The sequence below is a fragment of the Muscardinus avellanarius genome (genome assembly GCF_963383645.1).
Source record: "Muscardinus avellanarius genome assembly, chromosome: 1".
Lineage (NCBI taxonomy): Eukaryota > Metazoa > Chordata > Mammalia > Rodentia > Gliridae > Muscardinus > Muscardinus avellanarius.
This window is the reverse complement of record NC_137786.1, coordinates 222,097,995-222,113,822: the sequence shown is the minus strand read 5'-3', so window position 1 is coordinate 222,113,822 and position 15,828 is coordinate 222,097,995. Positions and strand designations below refer to the sequence as shown.

Below are 15,828 nucleotides of genomic sequence, written 5' to 3'. Positions count from 1 at the left end.
TCTCTCTCTCTCTCTCTCTCTTTTTTTTTTTTTTTTTTTTTTTTTTTTTTTTTTGGTTCCTGGAAGCCCTTCTACCTCCGGGCTACACTCCCAGACCTACTTTTTATATTTTTATGTGGAAACAGGGTCTCTTAAGCCAGCATGGCTGGCTTCGAACCTGTGTGATTCTCCTGTCTCTGCCTCCCAAGCGCGGGGATTACAAGTGTGCGCCACCACGCCCAGCGAACTTATTTTCTTAAGCCTGAATTTCCCATCAATAATATAGGGATAATAAGACTTAGCACAGGCTGTTTTCTAGGCAGTAAGTTCTATAAAAGTGCTTTTTTTTTCATCATTTTATTTATCATGACACTTTGAAAAAGGCTTAATTTTTATAAATATATTAAGAGTAAAAACAAAACCTCAACAGTTAGTCTATACTTCTTATGCACCAAGTATAGAGAAAAACATTTTGTATAGATATTTATAGTTTATAAACAGCAAGTCAATCCACTTTAAAACATGATTCAGAGTTTTAAAAAAATAGAAGAAGAGTAGCCATGGTTTTCAAGTTCATCTTAACTGAATGTCATTTCTTCTTCTCTTTGTAGGTAAGACAGTCTGCTAATCCAGGGTGATATTCAAGTCTTCCCAACAACTACTCCATGCTAACACCGGCAGGTTTGAGCAACCCCAGTCCTCCCATTCTAAGCACATGAATGTGCCACAGAATTCTCATTCACTCCAGGGAACCACTACTAATTATTCAAAGCTGGTGCTTGAGATAGAACTATTTCTCATTCCTTGCACAAGTGGATGCTTCCTGTCATTCATACTAAAACTGTGATGATTTAAAATACTTTGTTATTTTCCTCAAGCTCAGTTTCTCCTGGCTTCCCACTACTATCTTCCCAATTTTCTGTTCTCAGTGATGACAGAAGGACTAATGATAATTTTGCACATATATACACCAAATCATTAATGTCTATAATGCCCTAAGCTGGTCTGAACCAACTTTTTCTTTTCTTTTTTTTTTTTTAATTCCAAATGTCCCTTATGGTAGCTGTCACTTTTCCTTGGAAGTCATGCAAAACCAAAGCACTGTAACTGAGTTTATGCTACTGGGGCTTTCACACAATCCAAATGTTCAGAAAATAATATTCATAGTCTTTTTGTTTGTCTACATTGCAACTGTTGGAGGTAACATGCTCATTGTGGTGACCATTGTCTACAGCCCTGCTCTGCTGGGCTCCCCCATGTACTTCTTCTTGGCCTTCCTGTCCTTCCTGGATGCATGCTTCTCTTCTGTCATCACACCAAAGATGATCGCAGATTCCCTGTCTGAGAGGAAGACCATCTCCTTTGAAGGCTGCATGTTGCAGATCTTTGCTGAGCACTTCCTTGCTGGGGTGGAGGTGATTATCCTCACGGCCATGGCCTATGACCGCTACGTGGCCATCTGCAAGCCGTTGCACTACTCGACCATCATGAACCGGAGGCTCTGTGGCATTCTGGTGGGGGTGGCCTGGGCAGGGGGCTTCCTGCACTCCACCATACAAATTCTCTTTACTTACCAGCTGCCCTTTTGTGGCTCTAATGTCATGGATCATTTCATGTGTGACTTGTACCCACTACTGAAGCTTGCCCGCATGGACACTCACATCTTTCGCCTTTTGGTGATGGCCAACAGTGGCTCTATCTGCATCATAATATTCTCCATGCTGCTGGTCTCCTATGGTGTCATCTTGCTGACTCTGAGAACACACAGCTCTGAAGGACGGCGGAAAGCTCTCTCCACCTGTGGCTCCCACATTGCTGTTGTGGTTTTGTTCTTTGTCCCGTGCATATTCATGTATGCACGGCCTCCATCTGCCTTCTCCTTTGATAAAATTGTGGCGATATTTTGCACTATGCTAACTCCCTTGCTCAACCCTTTGATATACACTTTCAGGAATAAGGACATGAAAAAAGCAATAAGAAAAGTGTGGAAGAGATTATCGGTACTGTCTGATGAAAAGAATAAAACTTTTAAAAATATTTAAAGTTAAGAAGAAAGAAGTCAAATTGTCTTAAATGCTTTATGTGGATTGATATTGGAATACATTATAAGAGATAATACAATATATAATATGTTCACCCTCAGCTAAGTTGGCAACCTAGTATCCTCATATGCAAATTAAAAGTAGAATTTTATGCTCACTTAGAATAATAAAAAATGATAAATTGCCTATCAATCTCTTTGAAATTAACTCTATCCATTGAGAAGAGAAAAAAATATCTTAGATATCAGAAGCAGAAGGTTAAAAAGCATTTTGAGTTAAAGAGTTTGTGTTTAACTTAATGACTAAGAAAAAATAACCAAGATCCCCAAAAAGGAACAAAACCGGGCATTTGCAGGACCTCAGCTATAGGTCTCCCTGTTATACACAATTCCATAATTTGGTGATACCATTACCCTCTACTACAGAATTTGTGTCATGTCTTGAAATTTGAGAGATACAATCTGTTTGGTCCTGTCCTGCCAGTAAATTAGTTTTTCTTGGTCAGGTAAACACTGCATACCAATCAGCTGTGGTAGAAGAAAAGAAGAAAAATTCCATACAGTAGTCAGTATTGAGCATCCATCCTAAGAGTATAATAGGAAGAAACTCTTGAGAGTCCATGTCCAATTTGCTAGCAAAGCTAATGCCAAACCTGCTGTCATGGTGAACTGATATTTTCCCCCTAAAAAGGAGAATAGAAGCCAGAGGTATATGAGATTAAAAAGGTTTTAATTAATTTTTATCTTAAAAATTAAAAATGAGAATAATATTTTAATTTACCTGGTACTTTGAATTTTTAACTCAAGTGAAAATCCACTTGAATAATAATCAATACAGAGAGTATTTACATTTGGAAAAATATTCTATATCACTTGTTTAGTTAAGGTTTATTAGTCTCAAATTGCTAAGTATCTTTTGGGGTAAATTTGCATAAACAATTTACAAAAATATTAACAATATGTATATTAACAATATTAACAAAATGTATATTAAGTTTTCATTGTAGAAGAAAATATTAAGTAATAATCTTATTTTTTCCTTAACCTTCCAGGCCCAAAAGTCAAGTATAGGGGTATATGATATTAGTTTTTGCACTCAAAATAATGGCAGAATATATATAAGATTCCATTGATGTGTTTGGGGCAAGTGCATGTACAATTAAGATTAGGTCTAAAACATCACCAGGAAAAAGTGTGTGTCCTACAGCAGAACAAATGTTTAACAAAGATCAAGGCATTTTTTCTGCCTATTTTTTCTTGCTGAACTATCATCTGCTTTTCTATGAGAAGAAGCCACTTCTTATTTTTTCTTTCATGTAGAGCTTCTTATTGTTAAGTAATTTGCTTATTTCTAAAAACTGGCTTGAGAAATGAAGATCTAGTATCATTGGCTTAATTATTTTATGAATCTTTGAATCCAACTTTTGACACACTATAAATCTAAATATTATTCTGGACATATTGTGACGAATACACATTTATTTCTGATTTGATATCTCACTGTGACCTCTAGTTATAATGTTCAATGTAAAAAGGAAGCATAGTATTCAACATAGGAAAAAAAAACACTAAAATTTATTTTTTATGTTTTTCATTTCATCTAGCTTTATGATTAGAATTTTGCAAAAATTTCCCACCACTAGTTATTGTTTCAGCTTTTTATTTCATTTTCTAAGTTGGTTTTTTTAAGGTTAGTGAATCTATTCCAATGCTTTTGCTTTTAGGCAATGCAACTGTTTTGCTAACACTAAGTGGCCCTACTGTAATTATAGTATTTAGCGAAAGAATTTTCAGAAGCATATTAACAAGTTTAAAAGTGAGGATTATAAAAAAAAAGCCTCTTGACTTTCTAAAATAAGTCAATAGAGAACTGATTCCTAACATAAAAGAATGAAATGGTTCCACATTCAAATGTTCTACATAAGAGATATAATTTTTTTTGTCAATTTAAGACATTAAAAACTAAGTTTTGGGCAACCTGCTCACAGTGACATATACAGGAGCCTGATGCACAGTGAGGCCGGTGCCAGGGCCTGCAAGGCCAGGATCAGAGCCTGCTAGGCAGCAAAGCTGGTGCCAGGGCCAACGAGGCCAGGATCGGAGCCAGCCATGTGTCAAGGCTGGTGCCAGGGTCTGCGAGGCCGATAACGAAGCCTGCCATGAGGCAAGGCCAGTGTTGGGGCCTTCAAGGACCTGGATCAGAATTGGGGCCTGAGAGGCCATGATAGGAGACTGCCAGACAGCAAAGTTGGTGCCAGGGCCAGAGAGGCTGAGATCAGAGGTGCTGTGAGGTGAGGCTGTTGCTGGGGCCTTAGAGGTTGGGATTGGAGTCTGCTGTGTGCAAAGGCCATTGCTGGAGCCTTTGAGGCAGGGATCTGAGCCTGCCTTGGGGCGAGGCTGGTGCCAGGGCCTCCAAGGCCAAGGTAGGAGAATGCTGGGTGGCGAATCCAGTGTCAAACCCTGCGAGGCCAGGATCAAAGCCTGCCATGCGGTGAGGCCGATTTTGGGGCCAGTGAAATCAGGATTTGAGCCTGCAGTGTGGTAAAGCTGGTGGCAGGGCCTGTGAGGCCAGGATCAGAACCTGCCGTGCGGCGAGGCCAGGATTGGAGGCTGCAGAGTGGTAAGACCAGTGCCGGGGCCTTCAAGAGTGGGTTCAGAGCCTGCAATGCAGCATCCACAGAGAAATATCACAGAAAATAAAAAATTAGATGCTTTCCCTAATATGCAAAAACTAGGAAGAAATGGGTAATAGGAGGAAATCTAGTTGAAGAAAGGGCCCTATGCAGAAGCAATTAAGGGGACCTATCAGAGGGGATGGGAGGGGGAAGAAATGGGTAATAGGAGGAAATCTAGTTGAAGAAAGGGCCCTATGCAGAAGCAATTAAGGCAACCTATCAGAGGGGATGGGAGGGGGGAAGATGGAATCTTTTTAAAGCACATGATGTACTTAAACAAATATATCAAAGTCAATCACTAAATCAAGCATGGGATTGAGGGGAGGGGAGGGAAAGGGATGGGGATTGGATAAAGGCTAATTAGGTGATGTGTGTTTGTATATCCTCACAAGTCTTGTATTCCATTGAGATGTTTGACTACAATGACCAATACAAATATAATAAAAATAATACAAAATGAAGAATAAAAAATAGGGCAGGGTGTATAGCTCGGAGGTCGAATGCCCCTGGGTTCTACCCTCAGACCCGCAAAAAAAAAAAAAAAAAAAAAAAAAAATTCTCCCCTGCAAGTGATTCTATAGTTTCAGTGACATCAAAATAAAGACTATTTCAAGTCTCAAAAAAACTAAGTTTTTCATGGCAAGTTTTAATGAATTAATTTATGATAATGAATATACTAAATCATAACTCAAGTTCTAATTTGACTTGGCTCAAAATCACACGGGGGTCTTCCATTTTATTAGAGTAGCAGGCAAACGCTTAGAGCCACCTCCAACATTAACTGAGTCACCTTGGCCACTCTGCTCTGACTGATTCTCACTCACACACTGCCCTCTAGTTGAATTGAACACCTTCTTTATTAGACTGAGCACACAAAAGCATCTCTTGCCTCAGCCTTTGCACATCTCCCTTGGCCTTGGTATGGACTTTTCTTCCTTCCAAATATTTCATGGCTAAATCTCCCCTTTTCTTGCTACTTACCACTCTGTTATCTTCAAAACCGTACTCCTCACATCACTTAGCTTTCATTATCGTCCTCCTCACCAACTCGCTTTTGAGCACACATTCAGGGATACACATGTTGGGACTTCTTGTTTTCCAGGTCTAGAAATCTTAGGACATTACCATAGAGATCTTACTAATGTAAGAGCTTTAGACATGTAACTAGGAGATTTAAACTCAAGGATTAGTTATACTACTAAATAAATGTGATACCTTGGGTGGGTAATTTTACTTTCATTTAGGTCTTGACTTCTCATGTCAGACACATATTAAAGCCAGGCTGGTGGCGCATGCCTATAACCCCAGTACTTGGGAAACTGAGTTGGGAGGACCACAGACCTGTTGTTAACTCCAACAACTCAATGAGACTCACAGCAATTTAGCCAGGCTTTTTTCAAAATAAAAAAGAGTGGAACTATAACGTGGAAACTGAGAGGTAGAGTGCCTCTGAGTTCAATCCCCAGTACAAAAAAAAAAGATAAGTGATGACTATAAGAGCACAAAAATATTTCTCTTCACTCCTCTACCCCAGTAATTCTTTATATTTATATGTTGTATCTTTTAAACTACACAGAAACATTGTAAAGACATGTCTTCCTACTCCCATTTAACTGACAAGGAAGCTAAATCTCAGAAAACCTTAAGTGGCACATTTCTCAAGACTCTTTCTGTATATTAGTAACAGCGACAAAAAGAAAATGGGTGTCGGGGTGTACTCTTCTCTAGGATGTTTCTCTGAAACCCTTGGCCTTGCTAGCCTCCATGAGACCCTTCAGCAGAAGCTTGCACGACTTATTCATGACATTCTCCTGCCTCCAATTCCAAAGGCTTTCTTGGACTAAGCATGCAGCTATACAGTCTCCAAAGGCTTTCTGCTCTCAGAAAGAGGGATTGAGCTTTACCATAAGATCAATGACAACCTGGTAGACGTTTCTAACTTGTAGAGTGGTCCCCTCATTTAAGACTCTACGGGCAGTGTTGCTGTTTCTGGGGCAGGGTATATGATTATACTTCACGCCATACACCTGGGGTTTCAGGACCCGTGGTGATCCTTATTCATGATCTAAAACCACATTTTTTTTCTGGTTTAGGGGCAAGTAATACTGTAATGGATCAGGAAGAAAGAGGCTAAACTCTGCAATGAAAATGGGTTAAACAACCTCCTAAAGCTAAGGCGTTAAGAAACATAAAGTCCCAGAAACACAAACAATGAAGCTAGGATTCAGTTACATCATATATATTTGAATCTTTAACTGGGCTCAGAGTTCTGCCTGCCATTCAAAACGATGCAGCTTAGCCAGGTGTGATGGTGCACGCTTGTAATCCCAGCATTTGGGAGGCTGAGACCTGAGGACTGCAGTGTTTGGGCAGCCTCAGCTACTTAGTGAGGCCCTCCAGAACTTAGTGAGACCCTGTTTCAAAATAAAGAATAAAAAATAGGGCAGGAGGTGTGGCTCAGAGTCAAATGACCCTTGGTTCCATCCCCAGACCCCCCCCCCAAAAAAAAGTATCTTAAAATAGAAAGACTTTAGTAACCTAGTGGTCTACATCTCAATTCCCTTTGAAATCATGTTTGGGTGGAATACTGATAACTAGAGTAACAGTGTCCCTTAGGACAGGCCAAAGAAGAGGCAGGCAACAGAATTTGCCTGCTGACAGTTTTGCCGAGGACTAATTAGCCCATGTTTTGCTAAGACCCTGGATTAATTGTTTAACCCATTAAGCAAATTATCTAAGTGTTGTGCAGAAAGGGGTGTGGCCTTCATCCCTACATAGGCTAGGAGTTTGCAAACTTTATGAAATTTCTATAACTGTTTGATAGAGGACAAAAGATGTTTGATTCACATGTTCTACAAGGAAATATTTTGAGGTAAGGGAGCTATTGTTAAATATACTTTCATTGGTGCATTGCAATTATACATCACAATGAGGTGTAGAGTTAGAAATGCTTTTGTATGAAAGAGTGGAGATTTTTTAAATTATTATTTGAGAAAGTTATGCAGAAAGAAGTAACATATCTTCTATCAATATTTCAGAAAGTTCATAGAGTATAACTCAGGCCTTCCAGGAAGACAGTCTGTGTATCATTTCTTCTCTCCCCAGCTTCTGCAACAGAAAGCAAGAATAGAGAAATCTAATTATGATTTACTTGTAGTGGTGAAGTGTACATGATTCATCTTTAAAGTAAGTAACTCAGAAGAAAAAGAGAAAATAATGATGCGCCTTAATGGATGTCATTTCTGTTTTTTTCCAAGAAAAAAAGGTAAATTTCAAGTTCAGTTGAAAGATTTTCTTTCACTTCCAATCAGGTCCGTCTGGTTCTGTCTCCCAAGAAAGCTAAAGTGCTAGATGCCTATCTTCCCCTTGATGAAGAGTGCAATATTCCATGGTTCACACTGGCTTCTTATTAACATGACAGTGTCTTGGATAAAGATTGAAGATAAAGGGGCAGTTGTGTGGTACCTACTACCTGCAAGCTTCTTTTATACAAATATCGATGGCAAGACAAGGACAGCGTTGTACACTGATCACAAGCAGTCAGTTTGCATTGATGCTGATAGTACTGAGTGCCCACATCCTGATAAAGCTAGTACCGGGACTCTAGGATTTATTACCATCCTGGCACTAAATCCTCGTCTGGGGTTTAGAGTAAGGGATAATATAAGAAGTGGAGGAGAAAGTAGCAAAATTCTTAAGTGCTATCCCAAAAGAAATACTCCTTATCTTTGGTTCTTTGCTTATTCTTATATGATGGGATTTTTCTGTTTCATCTTCTGATTCTTCTTCCTTTTCCAACTCTTGTTTTGTCAGGTTCTGACTCCTCTTAGCATTATCTAAACTTTCAATCTCTTTGTCATTATTATTTTTTAAACTTTCTCTAATCTTTCAATAGTTTCCTTTGCTTCTCTTTATGGTGTCTTGAGTTTATGCTGACTCTGTCTGGAAGGACAAAGTGTGATGCTTTGCACTGCAGAGGGGATTGGAATGTTAGAGATTTCCACGGAGCACAAAGGCTCCTGTTCAAGTCCTCAGTCTTCTAAAATTATTCTGCTAAATTCCATCTCTCAGCTTATTCTTTTTCTTTTTTTTTCATTTTGTCTTCCTTTTTCTTCTCTTTATTAGTGAGGATTAAATCCAGGGAAATTCTACCTCTGAACTACAACCTCCGGTCCAATTTTATTTTGAAACAGTGTCTCACTAAGCTGCCAAGGCTGTGGCTAACTTGTTGGAGCTACAATCCTCTTGTCTAAGGCTCTCATTTCCCAGCTTCTACTAAAGTGTACAAACTGAAACAAAGAAAAATTATGAGTCATAATGAAATAAAACAGATAAAAAATATTGAAAGCAAAGATGAGAAAAAATCAACTAAGGATTTTATGATTCAATAAATATGCACACAGACTTTTTTTTTTTTTTTTTTTTTGCAGGTCTGGGGATGAAACCCAGGGGCATTCAACCTCTGAGCTATATCCCCTGCCCTATTTTTTATTCTTTCTTATTAAACGGGGTCTCACTAAGTTGTGGAGGGCCTCACTAAGTAGCTGAGGCTGTCCACAAACCACGATCCTCCTGTCTCAGTCTCCCAAATGCTGGGATTACAAGTGTGCCCACCACGCCCAGCTACACACAGACATTTTAAAAGTGAACGTATATTAGTAAGAAAGTTATTATGGGCATGGGGACACCTGAGATGGCTTTGATGATGAAATGGTACTTGAACTGGGTGCTCTCTACATAGAAAATTGGAAATAGAGATAATAGAAGATAAGTCACTAGACACAGAGATGTAGAACATTCAGGGAATGGGGCTGGCTGGATGTATTTAAGAGTCAGAAATCATCAGACATGGCTGGAGAATTGATAAATATTCAATTTCCAAGGGAAAAGATGAATAAGATGGAAAAATAAGGGGAAGAAGAGAGGGTAAGCACAGGGAAAGGGACTTAGAAAGCTACTGGCACTCAGTTTATTATATTTATGAATCACTGTATTTTAAAGTGTTCCCTTTCTCTTTTAAAGTGATAGGAAGGTATCAAAGAGAAAGAGGATACAAAAAGTGGGATGATGGAGTCGCTGAATATATGCCCTTCTCTTTCTGAAGACATAGAATAAGCATTTTAATAAAGGCCTGTGAGGTTCTACTTAGAAGATGCTAGGACTGGACATTTATAACATTGGTATTTTTAAAATCTCAGTCTGAATTTCTGGTGTAATAAGCTAATAATTCTTACAATTAAAACTCATGCGCTGGGCGTGGTGGCGCACGCTTGTAATCCCCATGCTTGGGAAACGGAGACAGGAGGATCGTGCAGGTTCAGAGCCAGCTGCGCTAGCTTAAAAGACTGTTTCCAAATAAAAAAGTATAAAATAAGTCTGGGAGTGTAGCCCGGAGGGAGAAGGGTTTCCAGGAACCAGAGTACCAGCAAAAAATAATAAATAAATAAATAAATACTCATTCATATGTCTACCCAAGACATATCAGAATCTACGTGCAAAATACTATGCAAAAGAAATTATATTCCATGCTTTACTAGTATAAAAATGACCCAGTTGAAACTGAGGAAAGATTTAATTTTGCCTTCCCTCACAGAGAATAGTTGAGATGGAGCATTTCTGATCCTTCTTTAAGAAATGGTGAGTATAAAATCACTGGTGAATCATTATTTGGGTTGCCTGCAGGGCCAGTCTGTACTTTTCTCCTGTGAATTTACACGTATGATTTCTAGTGAATTTCTAAGTGCAGGGAACATAAAAACAAATGTTTTCAGTGAGAATTTTGTATCCATAAAAATAATTAATAAATTTGTTAAATAATTCTGAGCAATTTTGTTCCATATTATGAATAAATATTAATAAATTCTGTTTTCATGGTTTATGACCCCAAGTTTTTTAAGTTACCAGTGATGCTATATCCATAATTTATAACCTGGCTTTCATGAACTTTGGGTATGAAGATGATTTTTAAAAATTCTTTTATTGGTGCATTGTATTCATACATCATATTGGGGTAAATAAACTCATGTGGACATACATGTACACATCTCACATGTAGCCCCTACCCATTTCCCACCCCATTCCCTCCGCATCCCTCCTTCCCATTCTTGCCTTATTGGGGCAAACAAGACAATCTAAATGAGGGGATAAGAGGGGGAAGAATGAAATTCTTTAAAGCACACAATGTGTGTGTGTCTTGTTTGCTCCTCTATAAGATTTCCTTTTTCATCTAGAGTTCCTCCTTTGACCCATTTCTCCTTAGCTTTCACATATTAGAGAAAGCATCCGATTTCTTATTTTTTGCGACTAATTTCACTTAACATAATGTCCTCCAGTTCCATCCATTTCCCTGAAAATGACATAATTGTGTTTTTTTCATATGGCTGAGTAAAATTCCATTGTGTACGTACCCCATAGTTTTATAATCCATTCATCTATTTGTGGACATCTTGGCTAGTTCCATAGTTTGACTATGCTGAATTGTGGAGCTATGAACATAGATACACATGCATTAGTTTGGTAGTTTGGTTTCCTTTCTTTTGGGTAGATAGCCAGAAGAAGTATTTCTGGATCAAATGGTAGATTTGTTCCCATTCTGAGTATTAAGATTATTTACTTTCTGAGTTTATCTACTAGATCTTTGAAGTCTGTCTATCTAATGATTTGTGTTGATCTATTTTCTCAAAACAAAGCATTTTCTACTTATTTCCATTCCAACTTGGCTTCATTTCTCTCATCTAAAATATCCATAACTTTACAATTTCAAATCTCTGTATTCCACATATTTCTTCAGCAGAAGATCTATTTATATTTTCCTCTCATCATTATCTTCCTGTTTGCAAGATATTGTAACTTTTTGTTAATTCTTATCATATATAGTAAATATACATGTAACTGTCATTCCTAGTTTCTGACCACCACAAAAAACAGTATGATTCACAGTACTGATAGCATTTTAGCCAGTCAGCAAAGGAACATCATGTTTAAAACAGTGTACAAATCTAGAGTGGGTAAATGAACATTTTTTAATAATAGTTTCTTAAAATGGAATGTATCTCTTCAATAGCCAGTAGGAAAATTTATAAGCAAAGTAACCTGTCAAATCACACACAGAGCATGGCCACACCTTCCACAGGTCTTGCCAGTACTGAAATATCTAAGTTCATAGCAACCCCAAAAGGTACATTTTTATTTTTTATATTTTACATATATATATGAATAGCAAATGACTTGATAAATTTCGGACTGCTAGTGAGCAATGGGGTTGGGTTTGAGTCTAACCCCTGAGATAAATCACAGATTCTATGGTTTCGTCTGCATCTTTGAGAATCTGATTAGGAACTGGAGTCTCTCAATTAAAGTTGTACTTCATCTCTAAATGATTTTGAATTTTTCTCTGACCACAATAACCTTTAGAAAACTGTTCCTGTTTCTTTATAGAAGTGTGTATTTCTATAATGTCAATAACATGGTGCCTTATATAATGAACATACTTTTCTACATTTATTTAAAACATTACATAAGTTGGTAAAAACAAAGGAATGGTTTTTCCATTCTTCACAATTCCAGATAATTTTTTATCCAGAATTTCATGTAAAATATAATCGTGAAAGAGTGGAAAATAAAATAATTTTGGTAGTGTTTTAAAAAATAAACTAAAAATGGGAAAATTGTTCAATTGAACTATATGAAATGGAAAAACATCACAGAAAAAAAAAGAAATTATAGCATACATAGAAAAAAGTAAAAATTATAATTTGTAATAATAAATTTAGTTATTTTTGTTAGATTACTATCTATCCAAATAAAATCTTAAGATTGCTAAAACTGAAATGACAAAAAATTAAAAATTATCAAAAGTACAGCATTTTCAGAGAAAAGTATGAAAGCTATAAATTCTGTTGATAATTTATATTCATATAATTGTATTTCTCAAATCAACTAAGATCATATCACAAAATAGCACTGTGTATATGCTTGAACTTTTTTCAAAAACATCTTACATTAGACATATGTTTATGTAAAATAAGGATAAAAATATTTGCATGCAAATATACTTATTAGTATAGCTGAAATATTTATTTATTTATTTATTTATTTATTTATTTATTTATTTATAGTTACTGAGCATTGAACCCAGGGACATTCTACCTCTAAGCTACACCCCCAGCCCTATTTTTTATTTTTTATTTTGAAACAGGGCTCACTAAGTTGTGGAGGGCCTCACTAAGTAGTTGAGGCCGACCACAAATCTGCAATCCTCCTGTCTTAGCCTTCCAAGTACTGTATTTTAAGCATAGGCTACCATGCCCAGCTTGGAAGTACATATTTATTTATTTGTTTGTTTGTTTATTTATTTATTTATTTATTTATTTATTTATTATTTTCAGTGTTACTGGGGTTCCTGGAAGCCCTTATACCTCCGGATTATGCTCCCAGACCTATTTTATGCTTTTTCGTGTGGAAACAGGGTCTCCTAAGCCAGCATGGCTGGCTTCGAACCTGAGCAATCCTCCTATCTCCGCCTCTCAAGCGCGGGGATTATAAGCGTGCGCCACCATGCCAGGCGTGGAAGTACATATTTAAAGCAAAGTGGTTGTCTGGAGAGAAAGGTTTAGCTTCAATTAACTTAGAAAGATATTCTAATATATCTTCTCACATTTTGTTGTTTATTTGGATATTGAACATTGATCACAAATTAGTCTATAAATATAAAATAAATGAGGAATATAAAATATTAAAATAATGCCTAATATGTAGAGGTAATAATAAGAACAAATTTTATTTTCGTATTTCCCAAAATAAAAATGCTTTGTCCAGTCCATTGCATTTCTGAGTCAACAATTAGAACTTGGAGATGCCTGAGTTTCTTCAATCTTAAAGGAAACTAGATGATTTTATCCCACCATAGTGGTTTGGAGATAACAGAGCATGGGAGAAAACCCAAGGATCAGTTATCATCCCACTTATCTCAAGATGTCCTTTCTTTTCTTCTCTGTGCAGATTAAACATTTGTCAGCTGCATCCTGTCTATGGCCACTGATATGGTGATGTTTAATAACACTGTGACTGAATTCATTCTGTTTGGGCTTACACAAGATGCCAGAAAGCAGAAAGCAATCTTTGGGATCTTCTTGATTCTTTACCTGATGACTCTGTTGGGGAACTTTCTCATTGTGGTGACCATTAAAGCAAGCCAGACCCTTGGGAGTCCCATGTACTTTTTCCTCTTCTACTTGTCCTTTGCTGACGCTTGCTTCTCCACAACCACAGCCCCCAGATTGATCATGGATGCCCTTTCTCATAAAAAGACTATTTCCTACAGTGAATGCATGACTCAAGTCTTTATGGCCCATTTCTTTGGGTGCATGGAGATATTTGTGCTCATCCTCATGGCTCTGGATCGCTATGTGGCCATTTGTAAACCCCTGCAATATACAACCATCATGAGCCAGCGTGTCTGTGGTTTGTTAGTGATTCTGGCCTGGGTGGGATCCTGCATCCATTCTTCAGCACAGATTTTCCTGGCTTTGAGATTGCCATTCTGTGGCCCCAATGTGATCGATCACTACTTCTGTGATTTGCAGCCCTTGTTGAAACTTGCCTGCATGGACACATATGTAATAAATTTGCTAGTTGTTTCTAATAGTGGGGCCATATGCATGGTGAGTTTTATAATCCTAATTATCTCTTATGCTATAATCTTATATTCTTTGAGAAGCCATAGTGCAGAAGGAAGGAGAAAAGCCCTTTCCACATGCACCTCCCACTTTGTTGTGGTCGTCATATTTTTTGGTCCATGTATATTTATATACACACGCCCACCAACCACCTTTCCAATAGACAAGATGGTGGCTGTGTTTTACACAATTGGGACGCCCTTACTCAACCCTCTGATCTATACACTTAGAAATGCTGAAGTGAAAACTGCCATGAGAAAATTGTGGTGTAGCAAAGTATGGACTTTAGTTGATAAATGAGGGTTCTAATGTATAGTCGCTAGCAATTTAGGTTTTATTTTGTGGACTAGAAAGATAAAATATTGGTGCGTGTGTGTGTGTGTGTGTGTGTGTGTGTGTGTGTGTGTGATTGTGTGTGTTACTAGGGAATGAAACCAGGGGCATTCTATCTCTGAACTACACTCCCACCCCTTTTATTTTAATTTTTTGTTTTGAAACAAGTTTTGATAGATTGTTGAAGGCCTAATTAAATTGCTGCCGGTGATCTCGAACTTACAATCCTCTAGTCTCTGCCTCTCAAATACTGGCATTATAGGTGTGCACCACCATGCCCGGCTACTAAAATATTCTTGATAAGCAAACAGGATCTATGTATATGTATATGTGTGTAAATCATAATAAATTTCAGTTCTTTAATATATTTATTATATATGTTACATATTATACCTCACTAATTACAAAATGATTATGCATGAAATATGTTTATGCTAGTTTCTTTTTCAGATTTTATTCTAGTCTCTTGTGAATGTAATCATAAAAGCAATCCATAAGAAGCAAAGAATGTGTTGCCAACCTAAGGACTAAAGAGGATGTTTCTAGAAAGTTCTACGGTGGAACTCTGCCTGTATTATTGAGGAAATCTGCGTTGATGGACCTTCAAATTATGATAAAAAATATTTTAAGTACAATGAGAACATAGACCTTCCCTGAAAAGTCTCTCAAAATTTTGTTAATGGTGAAGAAGGTAGGAGCCTTCTCTGTGGATGTGACTGGCAGTATCTTCCATTCTGCTGTTCTAGTGTATTTTTTACTGCTCTTTATAAAGGAAAAGAAGGAGGCCTGGGAAGAGTTTGGGAGCTGGAAATACACAAAGGGAGGAAAACAATCAATGTTATAATAATGAGAGTGGTGATATTCCCCAGTTGAAGAGGAAGAGCTTTATAATCTTTGTAATTTGTTAATCACTTCTGACTATGTGAATATTTATAAGAATAAATAAAATTTCAGAATCCACCTATATCATTGACCTAGAGCAGCTTAGCTTATCAGCTGTCACGCTTATCTGGGTACCAGGAATGAGGAAAGAAATATTGTTTTCTTAATGGTACCTGAAATTTTTAAATTCATATTCTCTGGGAAAAAAGTTAGATCTAGTGTTTCTCACCTTGTAACTTTT

The 15,828-nt window shown here is 37.3% G+C and overlaps 1 protein-coding gene across 1 annotated transcript; it reads left to right on the top strand.

Moving 5' to 3' along the window:
- Positions 1–1,064: 1,064 nt before the first annotated feature.
- Positions 1,065–14,672, top strand: LOC308259757 (uncharacterized protein; the record flags this gene model as incomplete). The annotated part of the gene is made up of 3 exons (XM_080691011.1): positions 1,065–2,001; positions 8,117–8,339; positions 13,712–14,672. The coding sequence occupies 3 exons, from the start codon at positions 1,065–1,067 to the stop codon at positions 14,670–14,672; spliced, it is 2,121 nt and encodes a 706-aa protein (XP_080547137.1).
- Between the last annotated feature and the right edge of the window lie 1,156 nt (positions 14,673–15,828).